General features: G+C 38.0%; 1 protein-coding gene across 5 annotated transcripts in view; it reads left to right on the top strand.

Moving 5' to 3' along the window:
* LTBP1 (latent transforming growth factor beta binding protein 1) overlaps positions 1 to 21,242 on the top strand; it is a 210,468-nt gene that overhangs the window by 37,205 nt on the left and 152,021 nt on the right. For all 5 annotated transcript variants that reach the window (XM_087776963.1, XM_087776965.1, XM_087776964.1 and 2 more), the window contains exon 4: positions 14,121 to 14,296. In XM_087776963.1, coding sequence (XP_087633089.1) covers positions 14,121 to 14,296 — 176 coding nt within the window. The remainder of the gene's footprint in view (positions 1 to 14,120; positions 14,297 to 21,242) is intronic.

Below are 21,242 nucleotides of genomic sequence, written 5' to 3'. Positions count from 1 at the left end.
GGAGAGAATGCAGGACTTCTGTATTCTCTAGTCAGCTGAAAGGGCAGAACCAAGACTTTCATCACTCAAACCTGTTGCCTGTGGGTGTGCATAGTGGAGCTTACAGCGTTTGCTCATTGCACACGTTGTACGTGATCAGGTGTACCTATAAACTTGGATCCGACAAGAGAGGACGGAGGCATTTGAGCAAGCTAAGCCCAAAGTAGTGTTTAAAGAAGTGGAGATGAGCAGCGACTGCTCCATCTTTCACTCTTTGTTCAGAAGTAATGTGTTAAGCCCAGGGGTTCCAAACAGCTGTGCCTTTTCATCATTAAGTGATGTGTAAGGGTAGGTACCTACGGTAGCTGTTGCTGGAGTTTCTAAAAATAGCACTGAGCAGCAAGTCCTGCCAAAGGTCTCAAAAAGTGCCAAGAAATACCAGGCAATTACAGGAACATTTAAGTGCTGGAAAGAGGATGAATGTGCTCAGCATCATCATGATTCAAGGTAGTGAAGTGACCTGGAAATGTGTAATGATGTCGGTTTCACAGTAGTATCCACAGCTTTCTGAAATCCTTGTTGCTTTACTAAGGTAGAGGTGGATTTGCTTCATGTAGAACCAAGGACTCCAAAGTTTCTACAAGCTATTTGGATGGAGGGGCTAAACACAAGCCTCAAAAAGGTCTGTTTGGCAGGAATGCCAGTTTCCAAAAGTTCAGTGGAACAAGTTCTGCTGGGCTGCTGAGGATGTGTAATTCACAAACCAGCTGGCACCACAGAATAGGATGTTTTCAAAATACATGCTTTTATCAGTGGTCCTGAGACAGTATTGAGTTATTTTGCTTATATTCCTACCATGAAAAATTATCTCAGTAGATTTTGTTTGCAAGATGTATATGTTTTAGTATGTGCATAAGGTGGTTTGATCTGTTTTGTGATTCAACATGTATTAACCTATGCAAATATTGTGAAAAATCAGTTTTGTGTTGGTTTTGGCAGTAAGTTGTCACTGTCAATCATCTGATTTGAAAATACAAATTTTGATTTAGTTTATAATTGATACCTATTTTAGTACAGAATAATTTTGTCTTTTTTGTTCTTTAAAGCCCAAAATATAGCTACATTAAGGATGGTTTTTCAGTTCTGCATATGCTTTTTAAAAAATTGAAATCTGGTTTTAATTTTCAAAAATTCTGTAATAGAACTCATCCCTGTAGAGGGAAGCGCTGTACTCTAGATTTTTGTTTTTTTCATTAAGTTAACAAACCTAGATATATCAGATGCTAGTTAAAATGGTACCATCAACTGATGAGTCTGTAGATTTGAATTGCACATCTGAATTGCTTCATTGTGGAAGGTGCATAAATGTTTGCTTTTGTCTTTTTTTTTTTTTTTTTTTTTCCCCACCAGGAAATAAAGAGCATAAATGGTATGCCATGAAAACCTTTTTTAAAATAAAAATTTTAAAAAATTAGGTACTTTTAGGAGTTTTTTTGATTTATGTTTCTGGGTTACTGTGATGCTTTAGCAACTTTAACAAACTCAAATTATATGTATATGTGTATTGCTGGTAGTCTTTAATTAGATGTGTTTATTTTTTTAATTGATTGTGTGTGCAGTTCACTAACTAAATAGCCTGTTATTTCCAGAAGCACAGTCTGCTTTTTCTGGTTTGCTGAGCAGTCACTGGGTGTTTTAAGATAATTTAAATTAGTTTGATATACTTAGGAGTTCAAGCATGTATTTCTTTGAAGTCATTAATGAGGAAAGAAAAAGAACTCCAGCAGACATTTCAATAACAAAGGACGCAAATCAAAAGAATGTGAGGAGAAGCTTCTAAATTGAGCCCTAAGGATATAATTTCAAACACCTTATAACCTGTCCTTTTTATAGTTTAGACTTGTTGGAATGACAGTATTCAGCTTATGTTTAGACGAAATCCCTTATGCAACAGAGGAAAAAAATTTAAGTACTGTGAAATGTGGTTTACTGTTTTGCCTGTGTATAACACAAACCTGTAAGTCACAAACCTCAGTGACTTAGAATGTATGCATAATATATTGTACCAAAACCAAGGACTGGGATAGTATCAGAAAGAAGGCATGTGTAGCAACTGCATTTTCTCAAAATTCAATCTGAAAAATATTTCTTACAACAAAGCTTGTAGTTCTAGGGAAAGCAAAATTTTACATGTAGAGAACGAAGCAAAGTGAATTTTTGAGGAGAAATCGGAGACATCCTTAAAAACCGGAGGAATGCCTCACAGACTTCAAATTTACCTACTGCAAATAGGAAAACAAGCTATTCCTAGACCTCTGGAATGCAGTCTGGGCTTTTGGTCACAGTATTTTTTTTTTTTTTTTTTAAAGTAGGCAAAGTGGTTTGGAATAGGAGATCCAAGCTCTTCCAGACATTGTTGGTTCAGCCGTATGTCAGAAATTCTTCATAGCTGCTTTCTTGCAAGCGGAATTGAACTGTAGTTGGACTTACTTTTATAATAAGGAATTAGATTACTTTCACATACTTTATCCCTGTGTTGATCATAGGCTGAAGTCAGGGATACAGTGTTCTTTAAGTTTGTTTGCATTTCACTGCCTTCTAGGGTGACAAATGTGGGTTTCAGGAAGTAGAGTCAGGAACCAAGAGGAATCTCTACTTTGGCATTCGAAGGCAGGGTAAAGGCTACTGAACATCTACGGGTTTTAAGTCCAAAGGTGCAAAGCTGTGTTTGACAAGTAACTTAAGTCCTGGGATGAAACCATGGCCAGCAATGAAATAAATGAGAGTTCTGCTGTTGACTTCAGTGGAATCAGGATTTTATGCTAGTGTCTGGGCAAACAGATTGTATTAAAACCAATTTAACCGTTTCAGTATTCTTTTGCATGTGCACTGAGCACTGTACAATCTTAAAACCTTTCACTGTTAAATACTTTGCAGCGTCTTATTAGATTGTGATGTCAGTCATTGTTTTAAAGATACAAGTGGAGAGGAGAAAAAGTATATGCCTATTCTATCCTTTTTGTGCTAACTTCTCTGTCCCTGGAGTAAACTGTATTGCTCAGTATGGCAAGATCAGTAGTAAAATTGAGGTTTCAAACAGTTCAACTTTCATTATTGGCCTCAGTGCACTATATAAGCTTACTTTCTACCTAATTAACAACAGTGCATCATTGTAATATTAATTATAATTATAGCATTCGTTGGGCTCATTAGCAGTGGAATGGTGAGTCACTATTTAGTTGAAATCTACGCTTACCTTTAGCCCTGTAATTTTTGCTGAAAATCATGAACCTTTCTCATACAAAAATATTACTGTCTTTATATTATCTGCATTTGCTTTCTGAAAGGTTATTTTAACACTCAGTTTTCAAGCAACCAATCCTTTACTGGTAGGATTAAGTTAAGCAAGTAAATGAGAAAAAGACAGCCTATTTTTAAATCCAGATTCTTTGCGTGCTCTTTTTAGATTTACTTGCTCTATGAAATGTTGTAGTGATCTATATATATGCAAAGAGTTAGTGTTGATGTACTAAACTTACTTTTTCTTCCTTTAATGTCCGAAGTTAAAAGGTATGTATTGTACCTCTTCTGATTCTGGGACACTAAGCCAATAGACATACTCCTAAAGTGCTGCTCCTGTTAAGCCTTAAAGCAATTAGTCAAGTAGGTAAAATCAGCTATATCTGGTCTCCATTATTTGATAAGCTGATAAATAGTGTTTTGCTGGGGTGTAATTATTTTTTTTGTGGTATTTGTAATAGAAGTATAAATAAAGCATGTTGATTTTTGTTAATCTGTTGTCAGGGTTCTTTGTCAAGGTTCTTTCTGCAGAGGAATTTCCCAGTCACGAGAGTGAAAAAATGCTTTATTAGTTCTGTTAGCTTTAGTTGGTTCTTTAGCTCTGCTGAAGTGACTTTTTTACATCAGGGATCTTATACCAACACAAACAGGATTAGAGCTACATTCTATCTATCTTTTTAAGACATTATACCACATAGACACAAACACGCAATTTCCCTGAATGTTATTTACCTGAAAATCCATGATGATGAAAACATAGTTATACTGCATCGTATGTATGCAGTTTTAATGAACAAAAAGTTCAAGAAACAACTAAAATGCACTAATAACGTTTGGAAAGTGCTGTCCTCTGATCCTGCATGAATTTACTACCTTAATTACTTAGAAAATGGTTTTTGTGTGATGTTATGTTCAAACTATTTGTAGATGTATGTCACGAGGCTGGGGAAGCTCCTGACCTCCAAAGTTAGACTCCTGGTAAGTGTCACTGCTTGCTATTGTCCCCCCTTTCCCTGGTTCTGCCCGCAAATGGAAACATTCCATTTTTTTGTGATGACTTAAAACAAAGGTTAATCTTTATTACTCAATGTTGTGGTATGAAAAAATAGATCTTATGAGTTGTTTATGTAGTTCAGCTAAGAAAGAAGTTGTACATTTTAAAACGTAGATGTTAAAAGTGTTCTTGACCTAATAAAAATATTATTTCTACCTCCAACTTTTCACCACTTATCTTTTCACCATGGGGGTACAGCACAACATGTACTTCTGTTTTTGTCTTGCATCACTTCCAGGCTTCCCAGATGTGGCAGGGAGCATGCTGTTGTTGCATCACTTGCGTTTAGGTGGCCACTGTGGAGGAGGACTTGGATAAACTTTTTGGTTTTGCTTTTTTTCCTGACCTCTCCATCTTTAGGATTGCTAAATTCTGTGGCATAATTTAGTAAGAGCAGTCCCTGGGGCGTTTCAGGGAGTGTATCTTCTAGCCAGGACAGTCTGTCAGAGCTGCTTGCTGCTGATTTAGTATACCAAAAAGAGCTTCTGCTGAGAAATACACATACTGAAGATGGAGTCTGGATTTAATCTTGAAATTTTCTAGGCTTGCCTTTCATAAAGTACTATGTATTTTATGCTTCTTGTCAAATAAATTTAGAAAGCCTTCAGTAAATATGGTTGATGGTTATTGTGCAATAACCATCTCCCCATTCAAACACATGAAGACATAGTTTATTCTCATATAATGAGCACATGGGACTTTTTGTGTATAATACTTGGGCAAAGCCAATATCATACTACATCTGCTAGTAGTTGCTTACGTATGAAATCAGTGTGTATTACAGAGGGATAAAGTGCTCTGACTTGCACACTTGGCACTTCCTTATGAGGAGAAAATTAAGGTTTGTTTATGTTGTTTATTATGTAGAAACTGATATCCTCAAGCACAGGGATTTCTGATTTTTTTTTTTCTATGATCTCATAATTGAATTTGAGGTGTGCTCATCATCCATTTACATTGGCATCCTTGGAAACAATTATGATCCATAATATCTTGTGATAGTTCTTTCCATAAACTGATTCTGCAGTATGTAGAAAAAGTATTTCCTTTTTAGTCTAGAATTTATTGCCTTTCATTTTGAATTAAGGCTTATTTTGTATCTTTCTGTCATACATTCCCTAAAAAATTTTCTCTGGAACCAAATGGAGTCTGGCTTTTCCCTTCCTGGGCACTTCATGGACTCTTCTAGCTTTGTGGGTATCAGTGCCTCTAAAAGCCTTCCTTGTTATTTTCCCGCAGCTCTTTACACTCAGTAATGCTTTGAGTTTTATCTTTTAATCCAATTTTGTATGCTGGAAACTTTCACTAAGCTGATGCTAGAGTCTCTTGGTTGGTCGGCTGCAGTCAGTGTAGACATCAGTAATGGTGTGACAAGTTCTGGTTGCTTCTGATGCATGTTGCCATGTTCATCAGTGCTTGATTTCATCTACAGTCCAGGTACTCTGAGTCCTTCTCTTTTCCTGTCTGGCCATTATTAATTGTCTTTGTCTTTTTTTGTGCCTTTTTCTACTTGTACATAAGTCTAATTTATAAACAGGTTATAAACCTGTTTGCATTCCCTATTTCTGTATGCATTCCCTATTTCTGACCCCTTCTGAGAAACTCTGCTTATACCAGCAAGGTCATGCTTTAAAACATTTCCTAGACATAACAAGCTGTAGTGACAAAACATTTTTGCTAATCCATCTGCATCTACACAAAAACTTGATGGTGTAGTTACTTGCTCATTGTGTTATTTTTTTCATAATCATGAGTTAATCTGTCAGAATCTCAAGGGTAGACCAAGGTTTTAGGTTCTTTACTGGCATATTTACTTTAATTTAGTCATTAGATTCCTAAATTAGACTTCTGCTTAATTCAGACACGGCCGTAAGTGTATTCTCAGAATGAATTTATTTTGTGTAAATATATGCTTGTTAGTCTGGAAGACCAAATTAGATTTGAGGGTTTTCCGAATTACTGTAACAGAATTTCATATAATTCTAAGTTACTTATGTAACTGAAGTGAGGTATTACCAAACCACGTATGTTTTGGTAGACTTTAAAAGGACATACCATAAGTAATATATGTCCGAGAAAAAAAAAATCTATCTGTTCTGTTCCATATCTTTGCCCATTTTAAGCTTGCAACACTTTTATAATTCAGAGTTTCTTAGTAGCCTCTTCTAAGATAAGTCTTCAAAGTCTTTTTTGAATTTCAAATAAATTATATCAACCAACTGGGCTCTGTCTGCTGTTTTGTTTAACATGCTCAAGAATTTGAGTAGATTAGTGATGCATGGTTTTCCTTTGCAGCAGCTGTGCTCATTTGCCTTTATCTTTAACATCCATCATGGGAGTTTGTTTCTATTTTTTAATTGTCATTTCAGCATACTTTTCTAATACCAAAGTCTGTCTCATGGGTGGACAGATTAGAAATTATCACTAGTTAATGTGTCTTTGTCAGAGTAATTTTTTTATTACACAGTGTCAGTGTAATATACAGTAACATGCCACTAGCCCTATGAAAACAAGTGATTTTTCTGTAGAAAATGTAATGTGAAACAGGGAAGGGATATCATATGTTAATTCTACTAATGCTTATGTATTGAACTTGCTCAGTGCTCTGGTTAAGTAAGTTTGCCGTTAACTAGCGAATTTCATCTTGACTCACTGTTGCAACATAGTGAATGCCTGAAGGCCAAATTTTTAATGCAAATATTTGTGATACTGGCAGCCACTCATGAAAGCTGAATTATTAATGAGTTTGATACCCTCCCTCATTTCCAAAAGACACTCACAAAGTATCATACGTGAATGTAGTATTATCAAATGTGGTGCCCTGGAAAAAAACCAACAAAATCGACAAGAGCAGGTCAACAAGAACAAGTCAGCAACACATCTAGATTTTTTGGTTTGGCTTTTTTTTTTTTTTCTTTTTGCCTCCTTGAACTTTGCTGGTAAGAGGTGCCTGACAAGTTGAAGGCATATGTATGTCTGAGAACCTGTATAAAATAATCTGGATATCGAATTAATTCATCTGGATTCATGACGAGCTTCACTGGTTAGGTGTTGGTGAAGGTATGCATAAGATAATGAATCATTTGTAGCTTCTAGTTGTTCGTTTGATGCATGGTGAAAAGAGGTTTGTAAGTTCCTGTTACTGTGAAACTACAGACTTGTATCCATTTCTTGTTCATTGTTGTCTCGTATTGGATTTTCCTAGCCTTCATGCATACTGTTTCCTTAAGTGTTGGTTTACTTTGAGGATAGTTAAGACTTAATACGCTAAGAAGATTTTTTTTTTTTAGATTTGCATCTTGATGGCAATTTGGGAGAGGGGTGGAACAAACTTTCTGTGCACATTCTAATGAAAAGATCTAGTAGGCAAGCTTTCCTTTTTCTCACTCATAGAATTACCATTTATATAATTGAATTCCTTTTCAGGAGGAGTATTCTTCAAATTTAATCTCTAAATGCTCTATTATATGAGAAATGCTTGTCTGCTGTTGCATAACTTGCAAGAACTGTAGCTTCCATCAAGTTGTGTGAGTGAGCATCTGTATTTTTGCTCTGTATCTGAACATTCAACTAACAGATACATTTCTTTTGCCTTAAGATCTTTTTCTGCTTTTTGACATCTAGGAAATGAATCATTGCTTGTGATTCTGGAAAACTCAGTGTACCTCTTCTCTTTAGAAACCTGGAAGAACGTTTGTAAATCTACACACTTCAGTTTATTGTTTTGTATGCAGAAGATGGAATGAGTCAATGGAGTCATAGTTGCGCTTAGTTTGGAAACACTGTTGTTTCACAGAGCTTTAGTTCAGCTATTACACCAGCTTATGCTGGCAACGAGCAATTCAGTTGAGTCTGCAAATACAGGGCTAGCTTTATTAGCAAACGCTTCAGAGCAGATAATCCCTGAAAGTGTCTTCAACCAAGGATTTTACCACAGAAATTATATTTAAATTGGGCAAAACTGGTAGTTGTGGATAAAAGTTAATGCTTTACATTTCTGTGGGAAACTTTATAAACAATTTTGATTCACTGTTTACCTTTTTTTAAGCTTGGTGTAGATTAAATATCTTTATTAAGATTTGTAGTATTACTTCCTTTACAAATCAAATCAACTTGATTATGATCAAGTAAGATCTTGTCTATGGTATAAATAACATCTTAACCTTTTAAAAGGGTAGAAAAAGTAAAAATTAATAACTTGAAGGTATTGTTTGAAAACAAATTAGTCGTATCCAAATCATGATCTTTGCAAATTTTTGCCTGAGGAAAAAATGTATCACAAAAATACAAAGTCAAAGCAGCTTTATAATGAAAATACTAATGCAACCCTAGTTATTCTAGGGCAGGCAGGTCTCAGTGCTTGTTTTGCAGTGTTTGCACTGTATTTCAGGGACAGGATTTTTAATTATGCATTAAAAATACATTTTTGTACACAAAATCAATTTTGTGCAGAATTTTTGCAATGATGAAAAGAAAGAAAAGCTCGAACACTTCCTCTCTTTCATCTCTTGTGACTGGTAGGACATTGTGAAATAGGCCATGCTTGATTAATGTTGGGTATGATAATGTAAAGGGCTTTGAAGACATCCCATCTGTTCATCATCAGCTGGGAAGTTAAACTTTTTCATGTATCTTAAAAAAATCAGAGAAGCAATGTAAGGAGGAAACAGCTGGCAAAGGTCAGGCTGAACTAGCAACTGAATTTTAATAATTTACAGGGTGGGGGGGATTTAGTTCTATTTTCATGCCTTTTAAACTGCATGTTTTCTTTATTATCTCATGATTTTAGAGAATGATGGATTTTCTTCTCCTTTTGACTATTCATTGTGAGTTTGAGAGGAGGTAGTGAAGAAGGAATTAATTTGTAGGTTTGTATAAAACGATCATGTAGCAATTTAGAAATTTTTTTTTATTTTAAGTATTACTAGCTAGGAGCCAAGCATGGGAGCATCAGACTTACAGTAAATAAAATGAAGAAAGCAGCCTGAGTCAGGCTAGTCTTATTTAGTCTAGACAGTACTTTTTATGCCAAATGTTGCTGGTCTCATTTCTGCTTGCCAGAGTTACTCTGATACATTGCATTCCTGGTTTGCTTTTATCAAGCAAGAGAGCATTCTTTTGCATGATAGTTAGCTGCAAATGTTTGTTCTCCCTCTGCAGTGCCGTTGTAGCCTTATTAGTATTTATCATATTGTTTGTTTGTTGAAAATGCAATCAGGTGTTTGTTTATCTGCCTAGTGTACACTTAAGCAATGGAAAGTTTTTGTCAAGTTTACTAAGTTAATGTCAGTTTTGAGAATCTAATTACAAACTACCAGATAAATTAGTGACATAAGCCTGTGTAATGCAAAAATCTTGTGTAGTCTTGGCTGTTTCATGCAAAATCTAAAGATTGGAACTAACAATTTGCATCTTTTTAACTAGAGTTACAGGGAGCATTAGTAGTGCTTGAATATTTTGTATTGCAACAATGCCCAGGGGTTCCACTGAGTTGTGCAGTGTTCAAATGTGCAGTAAGCAACATGCTAAAGTTGGAAGCAATAAAATACCTTCAGCTGCAGTGATGGTTGTTACTAAGAGATAAGAATTATTTATCTCTTAATATTAAGTATAGTGGCCATGAGTTGTTGAGTATGCCTTTTGTTTCTTTGTTTTAAATTATAACCACCTGGTTTAGAGTGTCTGTGACCTACTTCGAGTATCCTCTTGTGAGCTCTGGTAGCAACATGGCACCAACTATTCCTCGTGGCCTTGAAGCTTGAGTAGTGTTGTGAAGAAATCAGTCTGTCCTGCTACTTATTTATTAATTTGGATATTCCAGCACCAGGAATAGATGAAAACACTCTGTTCAGTGCTGAGCATTGCTACCCTAGTGTACTCTGAATAGAGATTAAACTACCTGAATGATTTGCCTTGGGACAGCTAAATGAATCTGAGCATAATAGCAGGCTTGGCTTTTGCTTTCTGCCAGGGGCCCCTGGCACAGGTGATGTGACTGTGGATACGGCACCTGGGTCCCCATGCAAAGACAGGACCAGCGTGAGGGGCTCAGGCAGAGCTCCAGAACAGGGAAGGGAAGAAGCAGTAGTACTCCAGGACTGGTGGGAGGATTGTTTGGCATGCTGACACCCACAGTCATAGCAACAACCACTGCTTTTTAGAGAATTGGGAATACACTGTTAGAGCTGTTAAGATAATTTCCAAAGGCTCAATAGGGACTGGGGTGATGCTTGTTACCAAACTAAGCCTGAAATATTTTCTTGTAACATCTTACATTTGTATTAATCATTTTCAGTGCTGACATATTACTTGCCTTCTCTCTGAGTCTCAGGCTGTCCTCTGTCTTCTGAGGTCAATTAGAAGGGATAGTTCTGAAGATTTCTTTCACACGGATCAATACAAGGAGAAAAAAATACCCCTCACCGTGTTGCTGAGCCCACCAGAAATCATCTCCCTATTTAGAAGTCACGCAGTACTGAAGGACTCTCTATGTGCTGGTCTAGGAAGAAAAAACCGGGATCCCTCACTAGTGTTTATGCCCAAGCCGTTGATAGAGCTACGTGACTGGTCTCGTACAGGTCCCATGATGTAGCTAGGGGAGTATCCTTGATTCTAGTGGAAGATGTAGCATTGCAGTTAGCTATGCAATATCCTTTTGATTATGGTCTAACATCTTTAAGAACTAATTCATGTTGAGAAGAATCTGAATATCAAAAGAACAGTCAGAGCAGAAGGATCTCATAAATGCTTTGATGTTTGACCATATTAGCTCCTACTGCAACTGCACTTCTTGTAAGCAAGATCAGTTGAGCTGGTCGGATGGCTGGCAAAAACCTGCTGCCAGTTAGCTCACATCCACATTAGCAGTGGATGTTCAATACTGGGCAACTTTTAAACATTTGGAGTACTTTAGTGCATACCTATACTCAAGATCTTTGGAAGTTACACACGAAGATCATAAAATCAGGGTAAATGTGCAAGAAAGAGGGTCTAGACAACTCTGAACTTTGGTCTCCTGCAACTATTGTAAGCATACACCTTGATATAGATGATTTACTCTATTGAAGCTAAGATTAACAACTCGCACATCAGGTGAAGGTGTTTCCTTTTAAAGAACTGGAGCTTCTAGAGTAAAGATTACAGCTTTCCTGTGTACTACTGAGTAAACCACTCTGTTACAAAACAAAGCTTACTCTTATACTGCCTTAACAATAATTAAGTAACATTAATACTTAATGCAAGCTAAATTAAGGAAGAAAATTACATTACCTGAGAAGGAAGGAAGAGGAAACTTCTATAAATTCTAGTGGTAAAACTTTCAGCCTCCAGCGTATGGCGTTCCTGTCTTTGGTGTGGTGCGGTGGTGTTTTTTTAATGATTTTTAAAATTTTATTTCAACTTCAAGTGTTATGATGGACTCTATTGTAGGTTGACAGGATTGGGCTACAGTGTGGCTGGATATGTGGCAATGTAAAAGGTAATACTTTACAACATGTTATAGCCTCAACAAAAAACAGACAGGCACTTAAATGGCAGCATCTGCCTGTGTCCAGTCAAAGAAGATAACACCATTAAACTTAAATATATTTAACTTCTAATAGATCGCTGTAGTGTCAACTTCTGTAGCATTTTGACCTCTGTTGTCATGACCTGCTAACACATAAGACAGGAAGAATTCAGTATAGACCCTCTTATGTCCAGGTACAGAAATGGATGTCCTCATACATAGGTGTGAAATGAGATCTGTAGAAAAAACAGATTGTGCAGGAAGGATTGTAGTGACTCTTCAAAGAAATGAAATTCATATGTAAGCAGTACTGAAGGCAGTGACTTCAGCTTCATCGCAGGCTGGGGTCTTCCTGGTGATACTTCTTATCAGACTGTGCTGAATTCTGAGCCTGACCTCCAACATCCCTGAAGCCTCTCTTTTGATCTGCTGGTAGGCAACCTAAAGACAACATAGAAAGTACAGTATTCTCTCTTAATCTGGGGAAGGGGCTTTTACTGAATGTAATGAGACTGTGTAAGCACTGTATTAGAAAAATTTGACTTGGAGGTAGTCTGAGGAATTATGTTTCTGTTGTGTGTAAGAGTCATAGAATGCCTCTGTTAATGAATGCACTTTTTCTCAAACTGATCCAAGTTAATAAGAGCATCTGTGTAGGACAAAAACCCATTGTCTGTTCTAACCACAAATCCATTGGCTACAGCAGTTACTAAGCATCCTCGAATAACATGACTAAGGAATCAGGCATTGCTTTGGAGATAGGGGCTGGCTCAGGCTCCACATGTCAGAAAACAATACAATAATCGTCTGACTTCTCACTCAGCTGAAACTCTTCAGTCCCACCACTGTGGTGAAGTGCTGCTCAGCTGTCCTCTGTGATACAGGGCCCATGCCTTATCCTCTGAGGACAGTTATTTACTCTGCAGAACTGTGGCTCTTTGAGGGATGGTTGTTACAAATCCCATGACTTTCCCATTTTTCCACTTTTGCAGACCGAGCTTGTTACAGACCCTTAGTTGAGAAGAAAGTGAGGGAGGCTTACAGCATCCCACTCTTAATGCCTTCATTTGAGCAAAGGACAATGTAGTCCTAGTAGCCACTGTTATCAGGTTAGTAACTGATACTACTCTCTGAGGAACGTGTATCTCTACAGTGTGATCTACACTAGCTACAACTTCTTGAAGACTTGCTATTAGTAGGTTTGTTACTTGAAGGTGTGCTATTACTTTCTATTCTAGGAGGTGGAACTCTGCAGCCCAGGGCCCCAAAGCAGCTCGCAGTTTCATTGCATGTGGCTAACAGCTGCACGATTTGCTCCCTTGCTTGTTTATTGCTGGGTAGAACTGCAGAAGAGTGAAGGCCAGTTTGTCTGTTCATAAAGAAATGGTTCCTAATGCTGACGGTGGCTAAATAACCATGTTTGAGAGAGGGAGAAGGGAATTTCTATGGAAAGTTGGCAAGGTCTTGTGCAATGAGAAGCTGAGGTCTTAGGGAGCAATCTAACAATGCAAGTAAGGAATTGGCAGCGAGAGAATCAGTGAGCTTGAAGGAATCATCTCGTTTAACAGGAAGAGGAAATAGTTTTGCTGTGAAAGGAAGCCATATTGTTGTGGGACATTTGTTAGTGATGTTCAATAGTGCAGGCAAAGAGAAGATAGATGGGGAAAGTAATATGCAGCTGGGAAACAGAGGTAGACCTTCTGATGAGATGGGAGACAGGCTGAAAAAGGGGAAGAGGAGCAGTGATCTGCTCTGTGGCTAAAGGAGTATGGTGGGGAAGGGAACAGGGTTTCTGGGAGCAGAGAGGGAAAGTCAGCTGGGCTGAGGTTCCACTCAGCATACCTAATGTGAAATGGCAGTTGTAAGAAATAGAGAGAGGTTTAAATGCACTGCTGCTTCTCTGACCAGTCTGAAAAGCTCTGTGTGCCAACAAATTTGAGCTCCAACTCAGGATTTTGAGGAAGGCTTTTTCCCATTCCTCCTTGTTTACTGAGCTGTCCATGATACTTCTCTTGCTATGTCGTAAAGGAAGCGTTATAATCCCTGTAGTCTTTATTTGTTAGGTGTTTGTTGAGCTGACAAGACAATGGGAATGCTAAATGCATGGAAAATCAGGTGCTTAATTGGAAGCTAGTAAGTTTCCCAAACTGTATTTTGAGAACTTGAAGTACAGATGAATTTGTCTTTAATTTTCTACCGGTAGTTTCTAGGTGTAATTTATTAATTCTGACATCATTCTGTCTCTTCTTTTTTTTTTTTTCTTTTCTTCCCCTAAAACAGGATGATACCCCTTTCGTCTCAGACTCTGATGATGAATCTTCATCATGGCCAAACACAGGAATATGTGATCAAACCCAAATATTATCCAGTAAAAAAAGTGATTTCAGGAGAACAGTCCACCGAGGGCTCATTGCCACTGAGACTGGGCCAGGATCAACTTGCATCACCTTTTCAATGTGAGTACAACTGCAAAAAGTGTACTCCCTTCTTCCCCTCCCAAAAGCCCCCCCCCTCCTTTTTTTTTTTTTTTTAAGATCTTGAAATTTCTTTTGTTCACCTAAATTGCAGTAACACTTCAAGACAGAAAAAGGTTAAAATAATTAAACACGAGATAATTCTTAGATTAGCAAATGCTCCAACATTCTGCATCCTGTTGAGAGGCAAAACAGATTTCCTGGATGAAGAAAAAAATGGAACCTGATTCGCTACTGGAATCTCATCATGCTATTTCTAGATGATAGTTTTTCCTTCAGATAAAAGGTGCTTTGTGAGCGTTTGCTAGAGTAGGCATAACCCTGAATGTAGTCAGCGTAAGACGACAGTTCCCTTTACTTCAGTATGATGGATACCCTTCTTGGAAAGCTGGACTCCGGGGTTGTGGTCTCATTGGTGACTATTTTTCTCTATATTTAATTTATTATGTGTTTATGAACTTCTGCACAGTATGGAGGCTGTATGAGAGTTTCTGCTTCATACTTATAAAAAAAGGATTGTGTAGGTGCCCAGCTTGTGGCCTTGGCTCATGCCCCATTGTGTGCGGAGCTTGAGGACAAGTTTTGGCTTAAAAGATGAAGAGCTTGATGAAGTATGGGTTAGGTATTACAGAGTGTCTGCTGGCTTGATTTGGAGAAAAGTTCCTGCAGTTAAATAATGGACTGATTAACATGGAGACCTAAGGTACTTGCAGTCTCCTGACAGACTTCCTTTGCTGTAGCAGAGAGAAATATATTCTGCTGAGGATTTAGGGAAGAGCCTTTCCTTCTAAATCTGTAAATATGGTTTCTCTGTGTAAGTATCTTTGTATTTCTGCATTGCACATCTTTATGGTCTGTCCGTTTATACTTAAATGCAACCCCCTGCTTCCTTTTCCTCAAGTGTGGAAGTTCATCGATGGTTAATTAGAATTTTGGCCCTAATGGGAAGAACAGGGGGCAGCCAGAGGTCTTTCAATTAACATTTTCAGAGTGGTGAAGTATACTGCTTGCAAAGCACTACGTCCCTTTCTTAGAAGCTTCAAAAAGATATTTAATCACATTGTCAACATCAACCAATAGTCCCTTTTACAAATAAGATACCATTGCTTTTCTTTCAGCCTTCTGTAATTTTCCTCCAGATAAGATATTAGTGGCCACTGGGATTGGATTGTGTCCCTCTCCTCTGACAAAGAGTATACAAATCCCAGATTGTATAGTTCTCCCAGTACTTGGAGTGACTGTTGCTGGTTGGATTCTGGCCAAAAAATCTTCACCTTTGCCCCCTTCTTTCAGGCTGTTTGAGTTAGTCTACCTTATATACACTTAGTGTTACTTTCAAGTACCAAGCTGCCACTAAACGAATGGGTTGTGTGAGATTTTTTTTCTCCTATCATAATATAAGGAAATAACTCCATGCAACTCTAAGACAAAGAAGCCAGTGCTTCTAGCTCTTTCTAGCTTATTGGAGCTCCTCCATTAGCTACAGGACTCTGAGGGACATGACTGGGAGAAGGAAGCCAGGAGCTGAAGACATAGAGTATTTGTTATCAAATCCTAAGCAGTCCCTCAGTGAGAGATGCATTAGTAAAACATTCTACCTTTATTGGAAAGCCTATGATTCTTAAAACATCCAAAGGACAGATAGTTAAAACAGGTTTTGTGGCCTGATGAGTCATGACTTAAGTGTTGGCTCAGAAGTAAAACGCAGGACTAAGTCTGAGGCTATTTGTATGGTGTTGAAATTTCTGATACTGGGCTTTTGAGCAGCGTAAAAAAGGTCACTTTACCCGTTTTGCATCCACTTCTACATTTGTGAGGTGGGAGTCAGTGATTGCAACTTCTGATGAAGCGGTTTAGGTATCTGCTAGTACAGAGTGCTGTTTGAGCTTGAGTTCAAGATTATATATACCTGGCCTGAACAGGAGACCTGGAACATGGCCACCTATGTGTATTTAGGGTGGCTTCTGGTTTCTCGAGGTGCTGGAATGGACTCCAAGTATAGAAGACTACTTGTTTCCATAAAAATTGCTTGTTAAACTTCAACTGTCAGTATTTTAATGTTAGGGGTGTTTGAATTAATTACAGTGAGGTAAGATTAGGATGTGAAATTTCATGTCAGGTGTTCTGTGATAACCACCGATATGCAGTTCCTAGCCCTGTTGTGAACTGAGGGATGAGCTCCTGTGAATTATTTCATGCTTATAGCAGGGCTGACATTCGTTGTCTAGTTAATATGAGGAAATTTATGAGAGTGGCTGATGATCTCATGGTATTTTGTCACTGCTGTTAAATGTATAATCTTGTTTCATGGCAGAGCCTCTTATTTCATTGAGCAAAGGAATCAGTAAAGGCAATGTGGAGATACTTAAAAAGGAAGAGGGGAAAATGTAATAATTTTATTCAAAAGCAAAAGCCTGAAAGTTAGTACTGAATACTTCAAGACCTTTCCTTTTTCCTTGTTATTAAATATTTGTTTCAGAGAAGAGAAGAAATAGTAGCCATATAATACTTGGTGGCATCGCCTAAGAGTTGATAGTTATCAGTTAACATGGGGTGCAAAGCAAGTCATTCTGTCATGTCTGTGACATGAAATGGATAGACTTGAAACTGAAACAGGTGTCAGTCCTGAGATACCTTAGGAGCCAGGTCTGTCATGGCAGAAGCAAATGAGATGTGGGCTAATGGTGCTTCGGGAGGAAAACTGCCAACCCTGCGTAGGTGCTTCTGGGCATCTGCTGATTTATAGACAGTCAGTTGTGTTTGAATGTCCCATTATAGTGGTGCTTTTGGAGATACTAGGGAAAACATGTTAAAGATTAGTCACATTAAACATTTTTCAATTAAAATTAATTTAAGGTTCCTCCTGGAACGTTTACTGTGGTGTATTTATGAGCAGTTTCATTTCTCTGATAGCTTTCAGAACATGCAGTTCTTCATGCAGTCTTATTAAAGATAGCAAAATGGTCTGTTCTTTTCTTGCCTTTTAAACTGAATTTTACTGTAAAGTTATATATCACATCAACAGAGCTTGAAAATTCAGTAAGCCATTGGGGTTACAATAATAACATTTGTATGGCTATATATTGCTTTTTTCAAAGGGTTCGTACTACATTCAGTACAGAAAGAGAGAGAAAAATCAGGACCCATAAATATGGCATTGTATAATTCTAAAGTGCTTGTCTTCAGAGCTGAAATGCTATTCTGTTTGCATGCTTCTAAATCATCTGTTGTTAAAGTTATTACACTGTAAAGCATCTATCTGATCCTATTTAATCAGTATGCTGGTATATTTAAGCTACTGCAAATTAATCTTCAGATATCTTTGTGCAGAATTAGCAAATACTTAAGGATGAGGCTTTGGAAATTCAGAGCCTTCTCAAGCAAATGAAAATAGCTCATGTTGGATAGACTGACAGCTGCAGAGAAAGTATAAATATGGTTTAGCATGAGTAGGAAGATTGAATATATAGTGATGAAAATAAGCTTGCAGTGGAATTGATATGATCAGCAAAGAATAACTGAAAAGGATTCGATCATGTGGATCTCAACAATTGTAATGTAAACATCAGAAATACTCTGACATGTAGCTGAGGCCAGCCAAATAGCCTATCTTATATAAGCTCACTGTGAACTCTGAGTAGTTCTCAAGGGATGCATTGATTTCTTAAAAGTACATACTGGCACACTTGTCTTATAATCTGCCTGAATATTTGAAACCTCAGGGTTAAAAATCCTCTAAGAATAGAACAGTAGCAATAGCATCAGCACAGGAACTTCAACTGTAAAATTCTATTTGCAACCTAGTAGTGTACAAAACAGTAGGAAGATGATACTTTTAGTAACTCAGGTACATCTACCTCAGACATTTTCCACTGCTCTTTTAATGGCACTGTTAAATAGTAACTACTAGTCAGCATGAGCTGAGCATGGATCCTCTAAATATCAGTGCTGATCTCCCTGGCTTTATAAATGTAATGCAAAAGAGAGTTAGTTAAGAGACTTCTGTGCTGTTTCTATTGGTCTAAAATGTATAAATATATCATAATAAGCAAATTAAACTGAACGTGCGCTTTCTGGAATTCCTTTCCGCACAGTTATTGTGAGAACTGCTTATTACAGCAGGAAGAGGCTAGGAAGTTCAGTTTCACTCTATCCAGTTCTGGTGTTAAATGATTCTTCAGAAAATGCTTTTAAATATACACCTCATTTTCCAGCCCGAGGTGGTTGAGGGTTAGTGGCATTGTGCATTTTGCCCATTGAGCTGAAAAAAGTGGAATTTCTGCTTCTGAAATCAGTTGTCTGGTGGTGTTGGAGTTTGTGTTGCCTGCATGTGTAGGATACTTTCACACACCCCTCACTGGGCTACAATTCCCCATGTGTTCAATGATCATAGAATTGTTTAGGTTGGAAAATACCTTCAAGATCAACAAGTCCAACGGTTAACCTAATACTGCCAAGTCCTCCACTAAACCATGTCCCTAAGCAACACATCTACCCGTCTTTTGAATTCCTCCAGGGATAGGGACTCAACCACTGCCCTCGGCAGCCTGTTCCAGTGCTTCACAACCCTTTCCGTGAAGAAATTTTTCCTAATATGCACTCTAAACCTCCCCTGGCACAACTTGAGGCCATTTCCTCTTGTCCTATCACTTACTAGGACTGACCTCCACCTTGCCACAACCTCCTTTCAGGTAGTTGTAGAGACCAATAAGGTTTCCCCTCAGCCTCCTCTTCTCCAGACTAAACCACCACAGCTCCCTCAGCTGTCCCTCATAAGACTTGTTCTCTAGACCCTTCACCAACTTCGTTGCCCTTCTCTGGACACGCTCCAGCCCCTCGATGTCCTTCTTGTAGTGAGGGGCCCAAAACTGAACACAGTATCGAGGTGCGGCCTCACCAGTGCCGAGTACAGGGGCACTATCACCTCCCTGGTCCTGCTGGCCACACTATTCTTGATACAGGCCAGGATGCCATTGGCCTTCTTGGCCACCTCAGCACACTGCTGGCTCATGTTCAGCCGGCTGTCAACCAGCAGCCCCAGGTCCTTTTCTGCCAGGCAGCTCTCCAGCCACTCTTCCCCAAGCCTGTGGCGTTGCATGGGGTTGTTGTGACCCAAGTGCAGGACCTGGCACTGAGCCATGATGACACCACTACTTCCCTGTCTTAGAGCCATGTTGTGAAAATGTATTAATTAGTAGCTGAGGCGATCAGAAATCACGCTAAAAGCAAAAGGAAAACTGAAGAGTAGGTATAGGTTACCTTACCCACAGCTGGAGTGGCATTGTGTGAAGTAAATAAAGCGTGTGTTTATATAACAAAGTTATCCCAAGGATAAATATATGTTTAAGAAGGAAAATGAGCCTAATCTGTTTATTCAGGAAGACAATATGAAATGTACGTGAATTTTGCAATTGAAGTTATGTGTTAAGTTTATACAATTAAATAGTATGGAAGACTTTTTTCCTTTCTTTTACATAGATGGGGGTTTTTTGGTCTTCCACTAAAATTCCTTATAAAATGTATTAAGGAGACTTGTCTCCTTTCTCTTTTAGGTACAAAATGAAAACATGTCTCGAATTTAAGTAGTGCAGGTCACATAATGGTTAGTGAATGCAGGCGTGCAGCACCCTACTATGGGTTCGTTGTGTTTGTTGTGGTTTGAGGTTGGGCAACTACGGGTGTATGGATATGAGACTTTTAGAATCTGCGCATGGTTCTGTGGGCAGTACTTAAATCCTTGTGTAAAGATGAAGCTGAAACAATCATATGAAAGTGTGTAACTGTTCTAACTAGAGATACATTATATTGTGTCATGTTTTACAGCATAATTTTATGTATGTTTATATACATAAGATTAATGTGGAAGAAAATGTACCACCACTTAGAACTGTGATGTGCAGAATACTCTGTTACAATTTTGGCATAACAATCGCTTTCCTACTATTGGAAGCATAATACACTGATAACTTAAAGAAGCTCTTTTTTAAGCTCATATATAGTTTACTCATGCTGGTTTCACTGATGACTTCATAGGTTGATTTAAGCAAAAACAGGTGTGGCTTTGAAATTCCAATTTAAACTATTTTTGTGAAATTGCACCATTCTGACTTCACTATGTGACACTTACATCATAATAATAGTATTTCCCCATCAGTAAGTATGGGTAAATAGCTGTAAAATACATAAATGTTTTACTGTTTAAAACAACCCCACATACCGAGATATGACACGTGCTCCATGTAAATGCATCTGTATGATTTGACATTCTACCACAATTCAGTGTCTGTTGACTTAAGGCGAAAAGCTCCCTCAGGTCTTCAGTGGGTCAGATATTCTTTCCACCCTTCTTGGTATTTGTTTGCGGAACGGCTCTGCATAAACAGCAAAATGATTCTCTCACTGGTTTGTCTTAACTAGAGCATTGCGTTATATTCCTTGTAACTTCTGCCTACATATGTATGTATGGATATTAGAGTTGAACACTGGTAACTTCTCTAAATAGAAGTTTTAGGAAATTTGGAGGTAAGGGGGGGATGTTAAGGCTATACTCTGATTAAACAAGGTATAGCCAGCAGAATGGGGTGGTAAAAATAGAATGAACAGTTAGAAGACTAACAAGCAGAAATAACTGAAACTTCACAACACAGTCTGCTTGGAGGGGATGTAGAGTCAAATTCACTGCTGTCGCTCATGGGAACTGACATTCATGTCTTGCTCCTGAGGTTGTACATAAGAATACAAATAATGTTATGTGGTAATTGCATAAATGTCAGGGACTTTTTTGTTTTATTTTCTCAAATGCAAAACACTTGCATGTGTATTCAAAGCCTTTGCTCCCCTCCAAGAGGCGAAGGGGATTTTTCAGGGACATTCTAAAAGGTTTTAAGAAAAAATTCTGGTGCAGTCAGTATCAGGGTCAAACAACAGT

This window comes from Nipponia nippon, unplaced genomic scaffold, assembly GCF_047370975.1.
Source record: "Nipponia nippon isolate SJK-2023a ecotype South Korea unplaced genomic scaffold, ASM4737097v1 scaffold_4, whole genome shotgun sequence".
In the NCBI taxonomy this organism is placed as follows: Eukaryota; Metazoa; Chordata; class Aves; order Pelecaniformes; family Threskiornithidae; genus Nipponia; species Nipponia nippon.
This window is presented reverse-complemented; position numbering and strand designations above follow the sequence as displayed.